Source organism: Xiphias gladius, chromosome 13, assembly GCF_016859285.1.
Source record: "Xiphias gladius isolate SHS-SW01 ecotype Sanya breed wild chromosome 13, ASM1685928v1, whole genome shotgun sequence".
In the NCBI taxonomy this organism is placed as follows: Eukaryota; Metazoa; Chordata; class Actinopteri; order Istiophoriformes; family Xiphiidae; genus Xiphias; species Xiphias gladius.
The window spans coordinates 11,506,204-11,526,755 of NC_053412.1; the positions used below are offsets into that span (position 1 = coordinate 11,506,204).

Sequence of the window (20,552 nt, forward strand, 5' to 3'; positions counted from 1 at the left end):
GATGCACCCTTTGACCAACTCATTTTAACTTTGACTGAATCTTTTCAGGGCAAGTATGGACAGGAGAAATTATTATAGCAACCAAAAACTGTTTTGATTCATATACTATATGAGCATATCAGTACTGTTTTAATAAAGCCACTTAAATAAATGTAAACCTATCCTTCAAGGCAAAAAGGAAGCAAAAGTTTTCCAAAAATTTAAAGTGAATAGCTGAACTAATAAGGGATAAAACGCACCCTAGTTAAAGTCAATATACTATAGGGGTTTTGCTGCTACTACCTTACCTGGTCTTGTATGACTAGCAGCTTATGGTGGGTGGTTAGCTACTGTTAGCAAACTTATAAAGACATTGTTGTTTAACTGACATTAATGAGTTGGATCATTGACTGTACACCTCATCTCTACTTGTGCCACCGTTACTCTATGTTTTAGTTTTTAGCATTGCACCCATAATTTCCAATAGTGATCACAGTGGCAGCTCTTCAGCAAAGGTGACACAGACCTGCTTTCACAGAAGCACCGTAGAAATTACCGTAGATCAAACAGGCACACAGCTGTTTATAGTATATTAGAATAACATAATGTAGCTGGTTACCATATCGTATCAGGACTGAGGAGAGCGTTAATGTAACCTGAAACCCAGCTGAGACGTAACTTTTTGATGTTTTGTAAAAATGTTTCACCACAAATATCAAAACCTTTACGCTCACAGCAACTTTACATCGACCCGTTGAAGATTAGCAACAGAAGACTTGATGTGGATTGGCTTTAATTTATGGCAGCATGGATTTATTTGGAAGATTTACATGAGGAAAATCAAATCTGAAATAATAAGAAGCAGAAATTGGCAGGAACATTCGGATACAATATGAATATTTGTGTTGAACAATTAGTGCGTACTGCAATCCCTGATGAATTGCGATTCTTTAAAACTGTATTATTATTTAATGTTTTGACTTTTTTGTGAATTCAGATACTTTCAAATACTCTGTGGTATCTATTTTTTGTCTTTAAAACTTTGTGTGTTATACAGATTTAGTCACTAAGCTTTGGTTTTTCTGTAAAATCTTGAAAACCAAAACAGCACCAGATCCACAAACAAAATGAGGGAACAGACTGATATTAAGTCAATAAAACCTTTATAAATATTTATTAACTCTACTTGAGGATATCAAAATTAAAGCATTGGCGTCCATAGAAAATATAAGATGAATGACATCACTTATGATCATCTTTCAAGGTAAATACTTTAAATGACAGTCCTTATCAGCCAAGTGTTGGCAGTAATGAAAGTGAGAGAATGAGGAGGAATGATCAGCCTGAGGAAGGAGACCGATCAGCATATAGATTTGTTAGTGTAAAAGGTAGTGAAAATGTGAAAGGTCACTGCGTGAGTGATTGAGGGCAGATAACTGCGGTGAAGACTGTGATCCTTATGTAACACTGTCAATGTGAACATTCACCTCAGTCACTGCCTAAGAAAGGTCTATTCAAGAAACAGGAATTAGGTAGAATAAAAAAAAATAGTTTAAAGATTCACTAAGAAAATGAAATGTGTATTTGATACATTACTAAATGTAAAAAAAATGTGACATCTAGAATGGTATCGTTTAGGTGACCCTAAGTGAGGTTTCTGTTAAATGTTCATGTATTAGCAAGACTTTCAACTGCATTTCCAAGCTGTAATATTTTAAAAGTGACACTGCTGATGAAACCGTGAAGAAAAAAGACCTTTGTTTGGGTCAAATGAAGTTCCAGAAACCGGGCAGGTTTTGTTGGAAATTCATGAGTCGAAAAACAAGAGTCTACAGTCATGTTAGTACCTTTGTGAGGTTGTACTTAGGTACAGTAGAGCTTTGAGCTAAATGCTAACGCTAACATGGCAACATGCGCACAGTGACTGTGCTAACATACTGATTCTTGGCAGGTATAATTTTTTACCTTTGCTCACCATTTTAGTTTAGTGTGTTAGCATGATAACATTTGAAAATTGGTTGGCTGCACCCACAATTCAGCTAAACTCAGTTTCTGGCTTAAACAACCGTGTCGAACATAACCAGGGTTGTTCCTGTCAGCAGTAGTACAGTTTGTATCTCCTACAAACAGACGACATGTTTTGTGGTTATGTGTTGTTTATTCTTGACAATATGATGTTTTATTGGTGACAGCATTATATATCCCCCTACCTGAACTGTAAATGTGTTCAATATAGGCGAAAAATGAATAAATAATGCTTATTACGCTACTGTACATTATCCGAGGTGACTTCTTCATGTTGTCCTCCCATCCCTTGGTGTGGGAGGCTGTGTTCTTACATCATTTATTTCCCAAAAAGCTCTAAGAGATAAGGAAGATACGTGTAGCATAGCACTAAATCTCACAGACAATGCTTCAGTGAAAGAAATAAGGGGAAGTCGCGCTCATAATTCACACATGGGGCTAGGAATAACGGAGATTCATCAAAGTAAAATGTACGCCTGCTGGTTGGGCTACAGGAATAGTCAGGAGTCTAAAAGCAATAGAGCTCAGACATTAAACCCAATGGCATATTACACTTCAGAAATGTCACTAAAGCTATCCAAGAATATGAGGTTAATATACAAGGACAATATAGAAGTTAAACAGCCAAGAGGCCTTCAATTCCACCCACACCAGGAGCCTGACATTAGCTCCTGCAGTGATACCCCCCTCCCTGTTGTAACAGAGCTGAACACTTTTGAAGAGATGGGAGAAGGGCTCTAGGTGTGACAGTGGTTCAGCTCCTCAAAGCTAAGCAGAGCAGCTCTCAACTCAGGTGCGCACTTGGCAGATCAGATGTGAGGATTTGGAGGGGAGGTCATGTAGGACCGTCAGGACTGTGGGTGTACCAGGTGGCTCTCAAATTGTTTGACATTCTCTAACTCTTCTCTATTCACACTAAATGAAGCAGCTCTCGTAGACAGATCACTGCTGATCATAGAACCCTATCACAGGACAACAACTTCGATATTGGACCTTCTTAAAACCCCTGGATTACGTTCAATGACAGCGTTTTTTTTTTTAATGTCCAATAACATTTTTAAAATTCTGGCTTTCTATAATATCTGTGCATGGTAGTTATGGTATTGTTAAGGTGAGGGAGAGATCGTGGTTGTGGCAAAATAAAGTGTAGCTAAAGTATAATTGGGGTTGGCAACTAAAACACTTAACAGAAAAACAAACTTTGATGCTTGCCTTAATTATCAGGTCATCAACTCCTGAGAGTGTGAAATTGCAAAAGCAATCTACATGAAATTCATTTAATGGACTGATACTGCCCTCATGTCAATTACTGAAAAAAAAAAACAAAAAAAAACAAAACTATAAATGGCAATTCCAAATATCACTCAGTTGGGGCCATGTTTTAGCTATTCAATGAGCTGAAACTAATTTTTGGGACTAACAACACGGGTTTCTTGTAGTACATGCAGCTAACAACATATTTAAGAAGTTTATTATACCGAGAATTGCACTTGAAACCAATACCAATATGTACTATAAATTGAAAGATACTACGTCTCACCCTTCTGTTACTGGCATGGAGAATATTAAAATGGGAAAAGGATTTGGGTATACATCTGTCTTCAGAACTTTTGGATTCAATTGTGCAACATTCAATTTACCTATCAAATTGTGCAAAGTATAAAATTATACAGATTAAAATCCTTTTAAGAACACATGTAACTCCATGGAAAAGAAAATGAGCTCTACCCTAGCTCTCCCATTGGCTAGCTTGAAGAACTTTCTGGGTATTTCATTTTTATGAATTCGTACTGTTACATCTTTAAATAAAACCACCACACGAGGTGTTAATATTTGCAACCTCATCAAAGTCCTCACCCTAATTGCAAGGGCAAGAGTGGGAGGTAGGTTATAAGGTAGCTGTTGCTGTTAGCAGTTTGTTGGCTGAAATGTTTGTAAGAGTTTTCTTTGAATTTGAAAAAAAAAAATTACATCTTTACTATAAGCAGCTCCTATGAACAGATGTAATAGGTAATGGGTCAAAAAAATGTGACCTGGGTGAGAAACGTATTATTGTATTTAGGAATTAATGTATATAGGGATTCTGACGAAATATGTCCGTATGGTATATAGTATAGTTCTTTTGGTGAGGTTGGTTGCAGATGACATGTAGGCCATGACCATGTGACCAGGCTTCAATTAGCGCCTGACGCCGACGGCAGCACGCATCGAGAACGCGTGGTTAGTGACACGTGAGGGCACTAAAAGCAGGCAAAATGTGATACCGGTGGATACCCACGGAGCAGATAGGTTTCCATTTTATCATATATATCAGTCCACACTCACTCCAAAACTCACACTTGAGACACGTCACCCTAGGACCCTCGGATCCTCTTGAGCGCTTATTGAAGAGTAATCTCCACAGACAGCTATTGAAATTGCACAAATCTCCTGCTGTTTATATGTCCTGAACATATTAATGGTGTCTGTAATGATTGAACAGTGCTCCTAGTGGCACAATGAGTTTTCTGGTTTTACTGTAGGCACTTTCCCCCCACTCTCCGTAGCATGTGGGGGAATCAATAAAATCAATACATAAGAGCAATTCTGATTTCTTCCTGCTGAGCCTCCTTGAAAACTATTTTTTTAACTTTGGCCTAGCTGCTTTCAGGACCTCAGGAGGTGCGCTGACAGACAGCTGCTTCTGACAACAGAGAGGGCTGAATGGAAGTCAAAGTCAGTGTGGACTGAACGGACCGGATGTCACAGTACCTCTTACATGCAGGTCATGTCTCTCTTGTAATGAAGTGGATATATATAGAAAGTGCAGCATCAGGGATAGCTAATGACTGAGCCAGGACAGAGCAGCGTTAGTACAAACTAACACACGTGACTGCTTCCAGCCAGTCTATTTATCCATACAGTATTTAGGTAAAAATATGACTGACTGGACACTGGCATAATCTGAATATATAGATGGACAGCAGAGAAGTGGATTATAATGCAAGAGTGACTGTGTCCTTTGGTACTTTTTTCCCCACCATAAAAACTTTACACTACTGGAAAGTCAGTGAGGATTCTCCGTCATCCGGGTCATGTTATCTTTTAGTGCTATATGAAGGCAACTGCACTTGCTTGAGGTTCTTGGAGACGTTTCACCTTTCATCCGAACAACCATTTCTTTCCATTTAATATAAACTCTGTTAAAAAAAAAAAAAAAATCAATCTGCTCTTGGGAAGGGGCAAGCTTGGAAATGAGCATCTCGAGCCACGGCTATATTCTGAGCCAGTTAGCCTGAAAATTGTCTTTGGACGGCCGCTTAACCTTAGTAACGTTAACGGTATCTGTCTGCGGATCCTGAGGAATAATGTTGTTAATGTTGACATCCCTGGTACTGCCATTTGCGCCAGGGTAAAAGTCGGTCTGTCAGATGCAGAGCTTCTGGCCAGTCGTCCTGCATTCCACATCCGTGCAAACGGTGGCTGAACATAATTAGGCATCGCTGTAACTGTGTGCAGGAATTTCCCGCATTATAAGTGATAGATCTGTGGGAATCAATGACATTATGCGCAATACTTGCAATCCTGCACCGAAATTCATGCCCTATATTCAAAGGAACAAACTACAAACATTTTTTAACCCCCTTAGCCAACAGGTCTACAGGGTTTTTAGTGAGTTTTTCATACTTCAGTTATGGTTTTGGATGGAACTTTATTTTGATGTATTTTACCATGGCATGTAAACCTCTTACTGAATTTAGTTTTGGCTTCAAGGAGCAGTATTTGATATTAGATATTATACTTCTGTCTTCTAAATTACATCAAAAGCAGAATGTTTGATTACTTTTGCCTTCATCATTTTTTTGTTTTTTGCAAGGGGACTTCTATCTATGGGCAGGATACCACAGATAGAGAGGGGTTTTCTGTTAGTAGCAACAATACTCAAGGACAATATCACAGTTACATCTTATCTGAACAAGAATATAATTATATTTTCTCCAAAACCCATCAATGTTTAAGACTACACAAAGGCTTATTGGGTAGTATCATTCTTACAGAAAGCCCAATTTAACATAGATAATTTTCAGAGTGTGATATGGAATGATATTTCAAACACAAATGCAAGGTTTTGGTTTGGTTCCAACATAATCTCTCTACTGCAAGTCTCACAGTCTCCCTGCTCAAGGAAAGAAGTATAATATTCATGTTGTTATACCACAACATTATGGTCTAACTAGAATAAATAGAATCTTAAAACACTGTTTTCTTTATGATGCACTTCGACCTCTTCTGCAGACTCACCTTCTTTTCTTTTTGTTTTTCTTCCTTGACATAGTGTTACAAAATATTATATTGGAGGAATGATGTACCTAATTACTGTGTATCAACACATTAATAATTATATTAAATTATTAAATGTAATGTAATTAAATTTAATCTAAAAATTTTACTGGTTGAAGAGTGATGTAACAGTGATGTAAGGCCAAATTACAGTGATGCATATTACTGGTTTTCCAAGGAGACCGAATCATTTGTTGGAAATTGCATGTTTACCTTTGCCTTGTTTTAGTGTCACACCTCCTTATCTCAGGTTGAGTGATGATATTGATGAAAGTCTGTATGAATCTAAAACACCATCCATTCCTGTGTGTGTGTAAATGGTAAATGGACTGCATTTATATTGCGCTATTCTAGTCTCATCGACCACCAAAAGCGTTTTACACTACTGTCACATGCACCCATTCATACAGTGCTCTTTCTATACAAACAGCACATCATCCACACACCAAAGACACATCGGGGGTAACTGGGGGTTCAGTATCTTACCCAAGGACATTTTAACATGCGAACTAGAGGAGCCAGGGATCGAACCAACAGCCTTACGGTTAGTGGACTACCTGCTCTACCTCCTGAGCCACAGGTGCCCCGCAGTGTTTGTGTCCAGTGGCTGATATATCTTATTCCTCTGTGCTATAGAGCTCCATTGTTGTCCAGAAATTATTAAAACCACATCAGTGAGCCACACTGTTCTTTCATCACCATGAACACACACTCTGTAGTTTATTTTGACTCAGTCCCACATACACCGTGCTGCTGCCAGAAATACTCACTAGAGCACCAAATGTGGATTACTCGCACCTGAAAGTCCCCAACAAATGCAACGTTTACTCCTGTTTGAGTAACGTTAGCTAAAAGCTACAGTACCCAGCTGTTTTAGGAAATTACTGAGCCTTAGTGTAATTGTGGACTGTTTTTAAAGATTTACGTCTCTAGTAGGAACCAGTGGGCTTGTTGCTAAGTGTCACAGACAGAAGATATCGAGAGAGGGACTAGCACATGGGGCCTGTTGACATATTGGCTCTGCTGGGACTGGCATACATAATAGAAATGATCCCAAATTTTAGTGTAGTGCCCAAAATTATACCTCCAGGTCATATAGTAATTATGGGCCCAAAACTTGCAACAGACTAGACTAAAACCTCCATTACAAAAGGGCAATTAACAAAAATTGAACCATTAGGTCGAATTTTTTTTTAAACCCCTTCAAAAAGCTCAACTGAGCTTTTGGTCATTTGGGTCATTCATGTGTGCCTGCAGTCAATCACGCAGAGGAGGACAGTAACGCTTATGTCTCATGGCCATGGAAATAGGCACCATGGAGCAGGTTAATTGGAATTAATGGACTGCCATGTTTAGATACCCCTTTTGTCCAGGTAAACACATTTTACCTCCAAAAACACCTTTCAAGCCTTTTCAAAGCCTCTTCTAAAGGAATGGATAGAAACAAAGTTGACAAGGGGAGAAGACAACCAGCTGCTGACATGGCTAAAAAAAACTGGTCAAAGGCCCGCTCACAGCAGTATTTAAAACAAAAAAAATCAATTCATTTCAATGAAATCTCTGTTTGACATGTAAATTCTCCCTTCCGACCAATAGCAAACCTTCTTGTTCATTTGCTGCATCACCAAGCTTCTAGAAACAAACTTTTCTCTTCTACTTAATGCTCTTATTTTCCTGCCTCTACTTTTTATCCTCGGCCAGCTCATATCATGCAGAAAACATTTCAGAGCAGAGAAGGAAGATAAGGTAAATCTGGAAATTCTGAATGAAAAGCTGTTGATTTTTATTAAACATAATGTACTACGTTGCTGCAGACAGAACACAAGTTAATTTGGTTTTACAGTATCCTAGAGGGATACTTTTTAATAAACTAAAAACATTATACAATCCTGTAAATAAGCTGGCAGAGCAGTAGACTCTCTCATACTGTATATCAACTTATTCCATAAAACAGCAGTATACAGTATGCAATGGGCAATTTAATGGAGGACAATGTACATGTAGCATGTTTTTTTTTTCTGAAGAAATAGTGCTGTTAAGCAAACAGTCTTGCTCTCATAAACAAAACTTATGCCCAGTGACTGACAATTCATGGAACAGGACAAACGTCATCTTCAATCATCCTAATGGGCAACACGGAGCTTAACAGAGATTCAAATATAACCTTTTACCTAGTCCACTGTATACATGTAGACGTAGTTTGAAAAGGCTATCTAAAAAGGGCATGTGAAGAGAGAGGTACCTCACTGGGATAATAAGGGGAAGGTTTGATAATCCGGTTAGTGCCAAGTGGTGGGGAATTTAGATGTGATCATCTGAAGGCAGCATGCGGGATATTTGGGCTACCTAGTCATCAGTTTTCATATCTGACACCACCGGCTATGGACAATGCTGCTGATTTGCCTCCTAAGCAAGGGCAAAAAACCTCCACCCTGCTCTAAAAAAGCATTTCCTACATTAGTTAAACACTAAAATTTAATATAGCGCACAGCGACTGGGATATGCATTCAGCCTTATATCTGTCCTTGTAAAAATAATCCATTCAAACACCAATGCAGACTGCTGTTAGACCAATAGATGTCATGGCCATAAATGAGGGGAGGTATTAATCTGGTCCTTAGGTGTTTCACAGGGAAAAACCATCCTGCTTGCAACATCTTCATTTTCTGACAATTATGAAGCCAACATAATGAATGTTTTCATAATTAAATTTTGGTTGTTCAATTATTGCCTAAACAGGAGAACAGCATGGCAGCTAAATGGAATTCATCTCCAGGGAGGATGTTTTAAAGGATGTTTCATTATAACACATCTGTGCATCTTCTTTAGGACTGCACATACTGTATTTTCTAATCTTTACGCAGTAACCGTGCATGTGTTCAAATCTACTGTGTTTAACATAGAGTCAATTTGAATTTAAAGCCCTGAAAATGTGTTCAATATTTCTCTATATTCAAATATTTTCAAAGTAAAAAAAGTCATTTTTAGGCATTTATTTAACGAGTTTCACCTTCATATAAATTCAGTTAATCTTCTTCATCAGGACTTTGCGGGTAATCCGATGTGATTAACGGTGACCATACAACCAACCAACCTAGACCAGATTCTGATTCAAATGTTGCTAAATCAGCTCGGTGCACAGAAGTATGTGACATCCCCTTGTCCAGCAGAGCCCCGCCCACTTCAAACCATTCAGAAAAAGCACAAAGAGAAACAATTCAGAAATCTCTCACGTGGAACACCTAAACCTCTTCCAGCTTTGGCAGAAGATATTGTGTCAGTTTGGGTTCCAGTCACTCAGAATAATAAGCTGAGTGGAAGAGTACATTTTAGGGCCTTTAAGTGTGGCATGCGGAAAAAATGCGTTGTTCCAAAGAGGGCATAAACACAATTCATCCATTTTTTGGGAGAATACATCTTTCACCTTAAGAGATAGTTTAGACCTAATCTGGTCAACATACTCATTGATGCCTATAAGATTAAAGACAGCTATTAGCGCATCTAATCATATGATCAATAATATCATTTGAATAATAAATGATTAAGCCAAGTTAAAACTACTACCTAAGTTTTCGTGATTCCATTAAAAATGGTCAACAATATGTGCCTACATGATGCTACACATTATATATGACACTGAAAAACCCTTTTCCTGTAAGACTTGCCCACATCATCCCACTGATTTTCCTTGAAAACATCAATGAAAAGAGACATTTTGGGTTATGAGATCCCTATTGACAGGAGGATATTGCATCTTGGTTTGATAACGGAAGAGTGGTATTAGTGGTATTGTATCGCCATCATTTCAGTCTGGACCACAGCGGTGAACCAAACAACACAGCCATCCCAGGAGCCCTGCCGCAAGCTTGGGTAAAAATCAAACAGCTCATTAGATAACTGGTGTTGTAGTGAATTTGGGGTTTATTCAATAATGCAACCAAAGCACAAATAAATTTAGTTTCTTCTCTACAGATGCTGTCTAACTCGCTTCTGAACAGTGTCTTGGCAAATTTAGATTAAATGTCTACACAATTTATCTGGCAGGGAAAAGAGTCAGCATGAAAATAGGTACATTTCAGTAACTTAACAAGGTAGTCTGGGAGCCCCAAACATACTGTATGGCTATACTACCGGGCACAACAACCGAGGTATACTGTATATATGACCGAGTGAATCCAGATAATAGAAACACAAACTACCACTGGATAAATAAACCTGGGTATCCAACTACATGACAACAATTCTGAAAATGACTATTGCCGACCTCAGTAACTTGACTGCAATATCATCAGCCTGGTGGGGTTGTGTGTCTGTATGCGCTGTTTTTTTTCTTCCTTTTTTTCTCTGTCTGTGTATATGTGCAGTAGTGTCATACCTGCTGTGTTTTTGTGTATCTTCAGGTTGGTAAGATGAAAAATGTGGTTCAGTATGTATTCTTGACTGGATGGATTCAATTTGTTAAATATAAGAACCTTAATAAAAAAAAATATTGTTTCCTGAATGGAATCTTTCCTATAAGAGGAGATGATGTAGCTGTGATTAACTTCACCCTTGATTGACAACGTTACTGTATGTCAGAGAAATTACTCCACATGTCATCGATAATGGAAATACCGCAGAGGTTAAATGAGGCATATTAAGTTGGTAACCCGCTTTAACCCCTTCTACCTGGTGCAGTTTCCATCCCTCCTCAAGCCCCGCTGATATCTCATGTGGTCTGATTTGCTGTCCGTACAGCGCTGCACTGTTAAAACAATATGGAAGCACTGCTGTGCCCTGCAACAGCTAGCCTCCCCTCTCTCCTCTCCCTGCCTCATTAGCATGCTGCTCAGGGATCTGCCCATTCATAAAAGAGCTGTCGTGGAGTGGGGCCAGGCATCTCGAGGGGACAAAGCCCTCTCCAAGGTCAGCATTCACAACCGCTGCAGGAAGACACAATGGCGGAAATCACATGTGAACGCTTCCACGTGCGACTCTACTGCAACCTCGACAATCCGGAGCAATGCAATGCACTGCAACAATCTTCGTTCATTACAGGTACAGTGGCACCTGTATGTGAGCCACTTCCATCCCATATTCACTGCTTGTTTAATGTATACACACAAAACACTGCCATACAAAGAATACATCTGTGAACTTAATCAAAAATAAACTGCAAAAACAACACTGATATTGATGGATCTGCATGGCAACATTGTCTCTTCACTGATGAAAGGAGGTCAGGTATTGTCCCTCTGATGTGATGCTGTGTGCTGCTTGATCAACTGCATATTTCAGGCTTGTCAATGATAAATGGACTGTCTTTAAAATACTATATTGAGTACAACATTTTGACCATACAAGTAAGAGCCCGGCGGATACAGGATTCTTAAGGTCGATGCTGATTTCAATATTTTAAAAATCTGATATTGATATATTGGCCAATATTCATTCTTTAACAGAAACACATGTAATAAAGATTTTTGATATGAGGAGTGCCTGAATAATAAAAAATGATAGGGCCATTGCTCATTTACTCACTACAGCTGTGTCACTGACAGTTTCACAAATTAACACATAAAATCTATGCTACTTAACTACTTTGCTGTTTAGTGCATGACCATAGTGGCTTGGTAATATGTCATGATATAGTATAATTTCTGGAAAATCAATTGAGAAACTGTTAATGTATAGAATGACCATATAGGAATGTCTTTTTCTGGCTAATCCAGTGAATCAAGTAGTAGTAAAAAGTATGCTATTATTGATATTGATTTGCATGCCCAATGCTAATGCATGCCTAATACTAAATTATTAATCCATTAAGAAGACTTACAGCCAGTCTCTACAGCCAGTCTTAGGCATGCTAAAAGCTAGCTAGCTAAGGACAGGACATGCTGCTAACTTGCTCAAAAATGCAAACATACATATTGGTGAGATGTTTTTTATTTTTTTTTTTTTTTTTGCAGCATTATTATTAGCACCATAACATAGCAATGCAACTCTGGCTGAGGACGTCATTAGTTTTTTGCAGGTACCCAAAACCACCAAAGCAATTTAACATTACAATTGATTGTGAGCATGAACACACATCTGATTTTTTTCAATTTAAGCCCAAAAATTTTTTTTTTTTTTATTTTATATTTCAGCAGGCCACTGGCTAAAAAAAAAGACAGATTATCTGATAATGAAAATAATCACTAGTCGCAGCTCTAACTTGTTTACATGCTGATCTTGAAAGTGACATTTCAAATGTGAACTTGTTGCACATTGTGAACCTTTTGGTCAGATTTTGTAAAAAAAGGACAGATTTGTTCTTCCAAATATAGAGCTCAAGCCTCTTCCAAACCATAAGAGAAGATGCATTACTTTACAAGGTTCCATCAGTGTCTATATTTTGTTTCAGGGCCTCCCATCTGAGAACTGCTTTCCTTGTTGTCACACATCATTTAGAGCAGAATTACATAACTGTTCCTATTATAGGTAGTGAGATAACAGATGAAGAGAGTTTAACTTCAACACTGGTCTCTTTCTAAACTGTACATCCCCTCCTCTAAACACACACACACACACACACACACACACACACACACACACACACACACACACACACACACACACACACACACACACACACACACACACACACACACACACACACACACTCTTCCAGGTCTTATTGCACAATCAAAAAGGTCCAGATGACATGATGTCTTCTTTGAGCTCAGGCGCTGCCCTATTTTGGTTGGAGGAGCTGCCCACTATCAAATGAAGGACGAGTGAACGCGGAGGGCTCAGTGCAAATCAATAGGGATCAACCTCTTGGTAATGCTGCCACCCATCCCTCCGGCCCAAAAAGAGCTCAGATCAATGCAGATGTGTGCGGTTGACAAGGATCTAAAGAGGGAGGACGCTGTCCTCCTTTCCACTTGCACACAACAGCAGCTAAGATTAGACATTCAATTGGACCTGGAGGGTGGGGGAAGAAGACAGATTTGTGCACAGACTTCTCAGGGACTGTGTTTTGAAATTATTTCATATCATGTAGTGAAGTATTAGTAAAAGCAGGACAAGAAGTAACAGGATTTAATTCAGCCCTCAAACTCATCATTTCTGGTGGCAAACCCTAATGTTTCTCTGACCTCAAATGTCTGACATGTAATTTGGTAAATCTAAAATCATCACAACGGCAACTATAAACCCTCTATGGAGCCCCATTGCAAAGAATGACAGCCTGTTGACCCCCAAGGCTCTCCCACTGTGCACTGTGTATGTATTAGCAAGAAATTTAGTAGTCTTAATGAAATTATTTAGATATAGACACCATGTAAGCCCAAGATGAACTGGGAAAACAAACAGAGCTTTGTTTTTTTTTATAGCAAAAATGCCAAAAATTCACTGGTTCATGTTTCTTAAACGGTCTTGGGAACTTGGCTTCAAGTCTTAAGCATTTCTCTATAGCATCAAACATTTGTAACTAAATAAGCAACAAACAAAAACATCTTGAAGTATTATTTACTAAAAGTTTAACGCTCAAAAACTTAGCTAATCTGCCTTGCTAGAACTGTGTGGCTGTGGTTTGATCAGATTTGAATGACAGTGATCACATAACCCACCAACTGTCATATCTCTCATGTGAAATCACCAAAACTGTTCAAACTTTGGCAAAAAATACTGTGTTCATATAGGTCTCATATTATGAAGCTGATAGAGAAAATACGTTTTCAGGATGTTTAAATTTGAATATTCACTGATGTTCTTCATCTTTTATAATAGTACACTGAATATGTTTGGGTTTGGACTGTTGGTCAGGCAAAACAATCCCTTTGAATATGTCATACTGGACTCTCATAAATTGTGACAAGCAGTATTTTCTGGCATTTAAGACCAAATGATTTACAGATTATATAGAATTTAATAGGCAGATAAATCACTACTGAAAATAATGTGCAGTTGCAGCCCTAATAACAAATAAACACCATAGTTTAAGGCTTTAAAGCAGACTTTCAGTGTTCTACTGGTGCTGCGGAAAACTTGAAAAGTTTGAAAAGTATCTCTTGCTCGTCCATTTAGTTCCCACCTCGGCCACTTCAACACTCTGAAGTGGGAGGAAGACCAGCCTGAGCTTTCCTATTCCTAACTATCATGAAAGCAACATGAGGACACCACAGTCGCGGCCAAAAATCTAATGATTTAAACCATGGCTTTTGGGTTTACCCGTAGTGCACATGACACATCTGTGAGCTCAAATATGTCTCATTTGAACAGGCCTTAATAATAGTTATGTTGTTATACAGGCGACTTGTAGCATCACTGGTAGGAAACCCCACATTAAAGAATGTGATTACAGTGCTGAGACCCCAGGCCCTTGAGATGCCAGGTTGTTTTGGCTTCATTGTTTCCTGTGTGAGTCTGAGATTTTGGTTCACACTAAGCATTAAAAAAAAAAAAAAAAAAGCTGGGAACTACTGCTGCTTTCAAGTCAGAATTAGTGCGTCGGCCAAGGTTTAAATGTTTCCAGCCTGGCCCTGCTGTCAAGATGAATGGTGGGTTTTCACAGAGTCAGACGATGGAGGATCCCATTGTGAGGAACAGCACACCGGCCATGTCCGGCGTGTGATTTTTCACCTCAGGCTAGAGGAATCAAAGCACCACCTGCGGACCACAGGACCCACTTCTGCACAACTCATGCTAATCTCCATGTCAAATATCCTCACTTGAAATGTCAGAGATCTTCCTCTGGCAAACACTGGCACTACCTGCCTCCCCTGCTGCCCTGCATGTTGAGATGATCCAATGAGGCAGGGATCTATTTGTTTAATGTTTTCACACTTGCTAGCTCAATGTACGCTACAATAGTGCCAAATGTACAGAGATTATTTATACATCTGTTTGAGCAGGCTCACAACTTGCACTGCTAGGCTTCTCCAAGGCAGGTAGCCATTAACTCAACAAGAGCTCGACATTATCTTTTGAGTGAAGCTGCTCTTTCCATAACACTACAAGACCACATATCCAAGACTTGTGCAAACCTAGAATCAAGAAGGTGATAGAGAGTGGTCAATGTCAAAGAAATTAGCAGTCTGACTAAATGACTGTTTCCCTCCAAATGCCAAGAGGTGAGCTCAGAGAACAGGGGACACGGCGGCCCGAGACTGCCGGCGGATAAAACATGAAATAATGCGTGGGGCTTCAGTTCAGCAGAGGAAAAGAAATAATGTCACACATGGAGGCTTGAGTGTGATGCATGTCTTCAACTGACATCAATGGGAGTGTTCCTGCAATGACTGATGGTCGATGGCAAGGCTGGCTGCTGGGTGGGCTATTTCTTAAAAAAGCTGCTTTCATTGGCAGCCTTTGGCATTTGCTGCGTAGCATGATTGTATAATCTATAGCTGGCAACCAACCAGCTAACCTTGAAGTAAGCCTCTGAAGTAGCCTATGTCAGGCTTTACCAATTCATTAGAGAAGGCCTTGGTATGCAGGGTGTTCTGAGCTACTGGTGACGGGAGACAAAGCATCTAGCGATGACGATTTATGAGAAATATCAGAACTAAGGCTCGCAACGAATGATTATTGTCATTATCGGTTAATCTGCTGATTAATTTCTCCATGAATCACTGAGTTTGTGGTATGTGAAAAAATTGCGAAAACGTGCCCATCACAACTCCCCAGAGCCCAAAGTCATGTCTTGAAATGTCTTGTTTTGTTCACCCCAAAGTCCCGAAACTAAAGATGTTCACTCTACAGCATGTCTGCACTTTCTTTTCACTATTTTTGCTTGGAAAAAGACACAGACAGCTAACTGATTACCAAAGTAGTTGCCAAATATTTTTTTTGCCTCTCGCCCTGACCGATTAATCGACTAATCATTTCAGCTCCAACCAGAACAGAAGGATAATTTCTGGACAGTTATAACTGACCAATGCGCCCTTCCGCTTGACCGTGTACCATGGTTTTTACAACTATGATATCATAATCCTCAGCTCCAAAATTGTGAAACCTGAGTTCATGTTTGGGTATAAGATCCATTAAAGTACAGCAGTCTTCAGCTCCGTTGTGTACACAGAGAGTGTGTGTGAGTGTTTATGTAATAATGTGAGGTCTACAACAATTACGAACGCTGGAATTATCTTGCCTACAAAAGGCTCTGCTGTCTCTCCCAGCATTAGGACATTGGACAGTAAAGAGAATATAAAAGAAAGTGAATCACTGTTTGATAAATACGCACACAAGGGATTCAGTTTGCCCTTTTTGTGCTTTCCTCCTCTAAATTTGAAGCTAGTTTTCCTAACTAGGCCCAGCTCCTGTGCACGTGTGTCTGTCGAAATGCACGGGGATCCGTGTAAGCAGGCAGATGGCCTGATCAGAGTGGCGTTTTTGACGCCTGTGCTTGTCTCTCTGACGCCGGCCGGGTGAATGGAGGCCATCTGGGATTGGCCAGGGCTTCTGTGAATGGAGCCGGGGAGCGCCATTCAGCACCGCGGAGCTGTCCGCGCCGCTCCGCCGCGCCGGACGCGGCCCCCCCGTGGCTCAGCCTGCTCACGGCGGCCGCCCACCGCGTTTCCCGGACACCCACAACAGCCCACTACGGCCCACCTCGGTCTGTTGCGAGCCGGTTAAACAGTCGCTGGCACTCAAAGAGCGAGTGCGGGCCTCGCTGAAACGAGGCCTACGTGCGGGCCCCGTAATAGACAAACAAGTCGAGGCGAGGCGAGCCTTCCGCCACATTAGGCAGGGAAACCACCTCTTGACTTGAATGAAAGGCTCTCGATATGGAGTGGGGCGGCCATGATGAACACCTGGCGGACTGCGACAATGCACATAGGACACACGGGCTGCCAGAGTTGTTTGCGTACGCCAGCAGTCTCCTTCCTGCTCGTTAAAATGTTATAAACGCAAGGCTATAAAAGCTCGGGCAATTCTAGCAGCCCCGTCTAGGTTATCGATGGCCGATCAGGCGGATTATGAGCCGGAGCAGCGCCAGGCGGTCTTCAATGTCAAAGACCAGCGCGTGAACTGGAAGGGCAGATAAGAGGAATGGCCCTGGACGCTGGAGAGACACTGGCAGGGCCTCCATCTGCACATTAGGACGGGGCCTGAACACAATGAGGAGATGAATGAACATGAGGCCCCGAGCCGGGAGTCTCCTTGAATCTGTCATCCGTCTCCATGGCGACAGGAGGAGGAGGAGGAGGAGGAGGAGGAGGACCAAAACTGGCATCTATCCGGGCCCAAATCAACAGATGGCCACCACATCACCATCCCCTCCAACCCCCCACCCCCGAACCCATTCCCACCCCCACCCTCAGCGACCCCCCCCTCTCTCTCTCTTTCACAGCCTACCTTGCACTGATCCATGCACGTCCTCACCGAATATGCCCCCGGCTCATATTTCTGAGTCAGGAGCTCAAAGTCCTCGTATTTCTCCTGGGCGTGCTGGTCGTAGCGCTGGTACGCCTGGACGCACAGGCTGCATCTATTGGTGTCGCCATCGCCGAGCACGTCGAGGCTGCAGTTCAAATTGTCCGGACTCGTCGACCCGTAGAACAAATCCAGCAGAGAGTAGGAGTTACAAAAGGAGAGGTACAAATCGCTCATATTTACAGCCCGCGTCCCCTCTTTGTCGGAAAGGCCCCTGCACAAATGGTCGGCGTCTGCGAAAGCGAAGCAGTTCTTAGATAAACTATCCTGGCGGCAAGTTTCGAGCCGCCACAAATGTTTGGTAGAGTTTCCTATAAAAATAGCATATGGGTTTCCTCTGAGGCTGCTGTGTGCTGAGTGGGTCTGGGGTGAGAGGTGGTGGGAGGAGGCGAACTTGTCCCGGGTCCAGGCCAGTTTGGCCTCGGCGCAGAACCACAGGTGATCAGAGAGGAGGATGGTTAAGAACAAGAGGGATGCCAAGGACAGTCGCCATCTCTGCGCCCTCTCTGAGTCGGTGAATGGCTTTTGGTTGTCGCGGGGGGGCTCTAGCCAGATTTGGAAGCCGTCGTCATCTTCTTGCTGCCAACACGTCCCAGCACCCCTGGTCATATTTTGGGAACCGGCCGACTCCACCGTGGGGGCTCCTCTGCCGCAACAGTCATTGACGTGGGGTCCGCTTCGCGTTTTCCTCCCCTCAGGTGTCGGGTGGTGGGTTGTCCCGGCTTGCCTTTGCGATCAGCGGCAATTCCCATTAAAATGAGCGTGGGTTGGATGGCAAATCAGACGCTGGCGACCACGGGCCGCATCCTCCATGGCTGACCGGTGAAGCCGCTGTCCTCCCGTCCGCCTTGAGCTCCGCGCCGCGCCGCTCGGCTCCTCTGCGTAGCCTCGACTCCGTTTTTAGAAACACTCACCGACGCGTTTACGTTTTCCCCGGCCTCGGTCGTGCAGGGACAAGGGCGCTATCCTCTTCCAACATGGCGAAGCTGTCTGCCTTTGTGTCGGCGGATGGGCCTACAGCCTGTAACGGACCTCTTTTCTTTTTCAAGCCCTCACCGCCTTCATCTCGCTGCCGTTGTCAAGTTGCCGCCATGTTCGCCAAGAGACGGTGTGTTTGCAGGAAGCCGCGTCAAGTCAGCAGCCGTAACCGGCAGCATTTCCGGTCCTAACATTCAAATTAAAGGACACGGGCTGATTTGTGCTGCTCTGTGTCATACCTAAGGTGGTGTGGTTTGTAGTTTTTTCCTGTGTCCTCTCATCTAGGCAATGATTCACAACCTTTCTGGCATGGGACCTCTTAAATGAACCAGTGTGTATTTTTAGATCCCTCAGCGCAGGTTATGTCCTTATTGGCATGAGCTATGAGCAGTTCAACCAAAGATTGTTTCCTGCTCTGATTGTTTCACTTGAGGGATTTTAGAGGCTTGACAAGCTGAAAATTATCCAATATGTCACAGGGGAAAAGTTGGGTAAAAAAGGAAGGCAAAATAACGATAATTCTATGTAACCTTATGGCCCCTCAAATGTATCTTGAGAGCCCTTGAGGGGTCCTTACCTCCAGGTTGAGGCTCTGAACAAACAAGATCCACGTATCTCACTTGTTTGAAATAAAAAGTTTTTTACACAAAAAAACAGCAGGTTGAATATTAGCCCACTGGTGCATTTATAAATGTGCAATGTGCAAAAAGTACATAATAGTGTTTACTAGTTTTTTAAGTAACACAAATATAACATAATGAATAAGATAATATTTCATATAAAATGTAAACAAAGAAAAACAAGTTGCATCTAGGAAAGCTACATATCGTTTAATTTTGTAGGTCACATCGCCTCATATCCGGTATTCTGTTGCTCTCTCATGTTAACTTGAAAAAAACTTCTCCATCTCTGACGTTGTGCGCGCGCACCGCAGTCGCCGCATCCCTCGGTACATTGGCACGTCAAGTCAGAGTCCGCTAGCATTTCACCGGAAATAAGGTAGTGGTGCCTTCAAAATTAAAGCCTATGATGTATGGCTTAAAAATAAGTATTATTTCTACTAGTTGTTTGTATAGAATAAGAAATGAAGAAAAACACTCACTTAAGATAAAACCAAAGAACTATGTTGTTTTGTTTTAGGTATGTTAGACACCGAATAATAAAACGTGCTGACTGGCTTAGGAGAGTTTGAAATTATGAGTTTTATTTCAAAAATATATAGTAGCAGACTTACTCTAGCCTGTATTCAGGTTAGCTTGACTCTGGACCAGTCAGACAGGTTGGTACTCACCTGGTTGCAGTCTCAGGCAAGATGCTCTCATCAACAGGAAGGAGCCTGTTTCCTCTTAAAAGGACAACACCAACGCTTTTGTGTGTTAAGATCAAGTGTGCTTTATTTCAACTGTACCACCAGTTTTTCAGGCGCACCAGGCTGCTGTTGTGCTTTTAGACATCTGAGTGTGTCCTGCCCTCTCAGGCGAGCACTTGTTCCCACTTACTTCTGTGTTGTGTTCTTGTTGCATGGTAATGCGGAAGAGATGGTAAAAATCTACGAGTGCTTACAACTCCATTACCACTCAGAGATAACTTTGACAAGAATTAAAGCAGGCATGAGCTGTATCATGATGGATTACGTGACGCAAGCAGGTCTCAGGTCTCTTGAAACAGTAGCAAATGAATGAAAATGTTATTTCACATGTTGGGAAATACACATCTTTGTTTTCTTGCCAACAACTACATGAGGATACTGAATACCTGTATGAAGCTAGAGCCAGGCGATAGTTAGCTTAGCTTAGCATAAAAACTGGAAAGAGGGGGGAACAGGTAGCCTGGCTCTGTCCCAAGGT

General features: G+C 41.4%; 1 protein-coding gene across 2 annotated transcripts in view; it reads right to left on the reverse strand.

Annotated features, from left to right (window-relative positions):
• The window catches only part of LOC120798291 (transmembrane protein FAM155A-like), a 38,897-nt gene extending 20,057 nt beyond the window's left edge, over window positions 1-18,840 (reverse strand). Inside the window, exon 1 of one of the 2 annotated variants that reach the window (XM_040142487.1) lies at window positions 17,677-18,840. In XM_040142487.1, the coding sequence (XP_039998421.1) occupies window positions 17,677-18,336 (660 nt within the window). In that variant the 5' untranslated portion in view covers window positions 18,337-18,840. Of the gene's footprint in view, window positions 1-17,649 lie in introns of both variants that reach the window. The other variant, XM_040142486.1, reaches the window with a different exon arrangement.
• Between the last annotated feature and the right edge of the window lie 1,712 nt (window positions 18,841-20,552).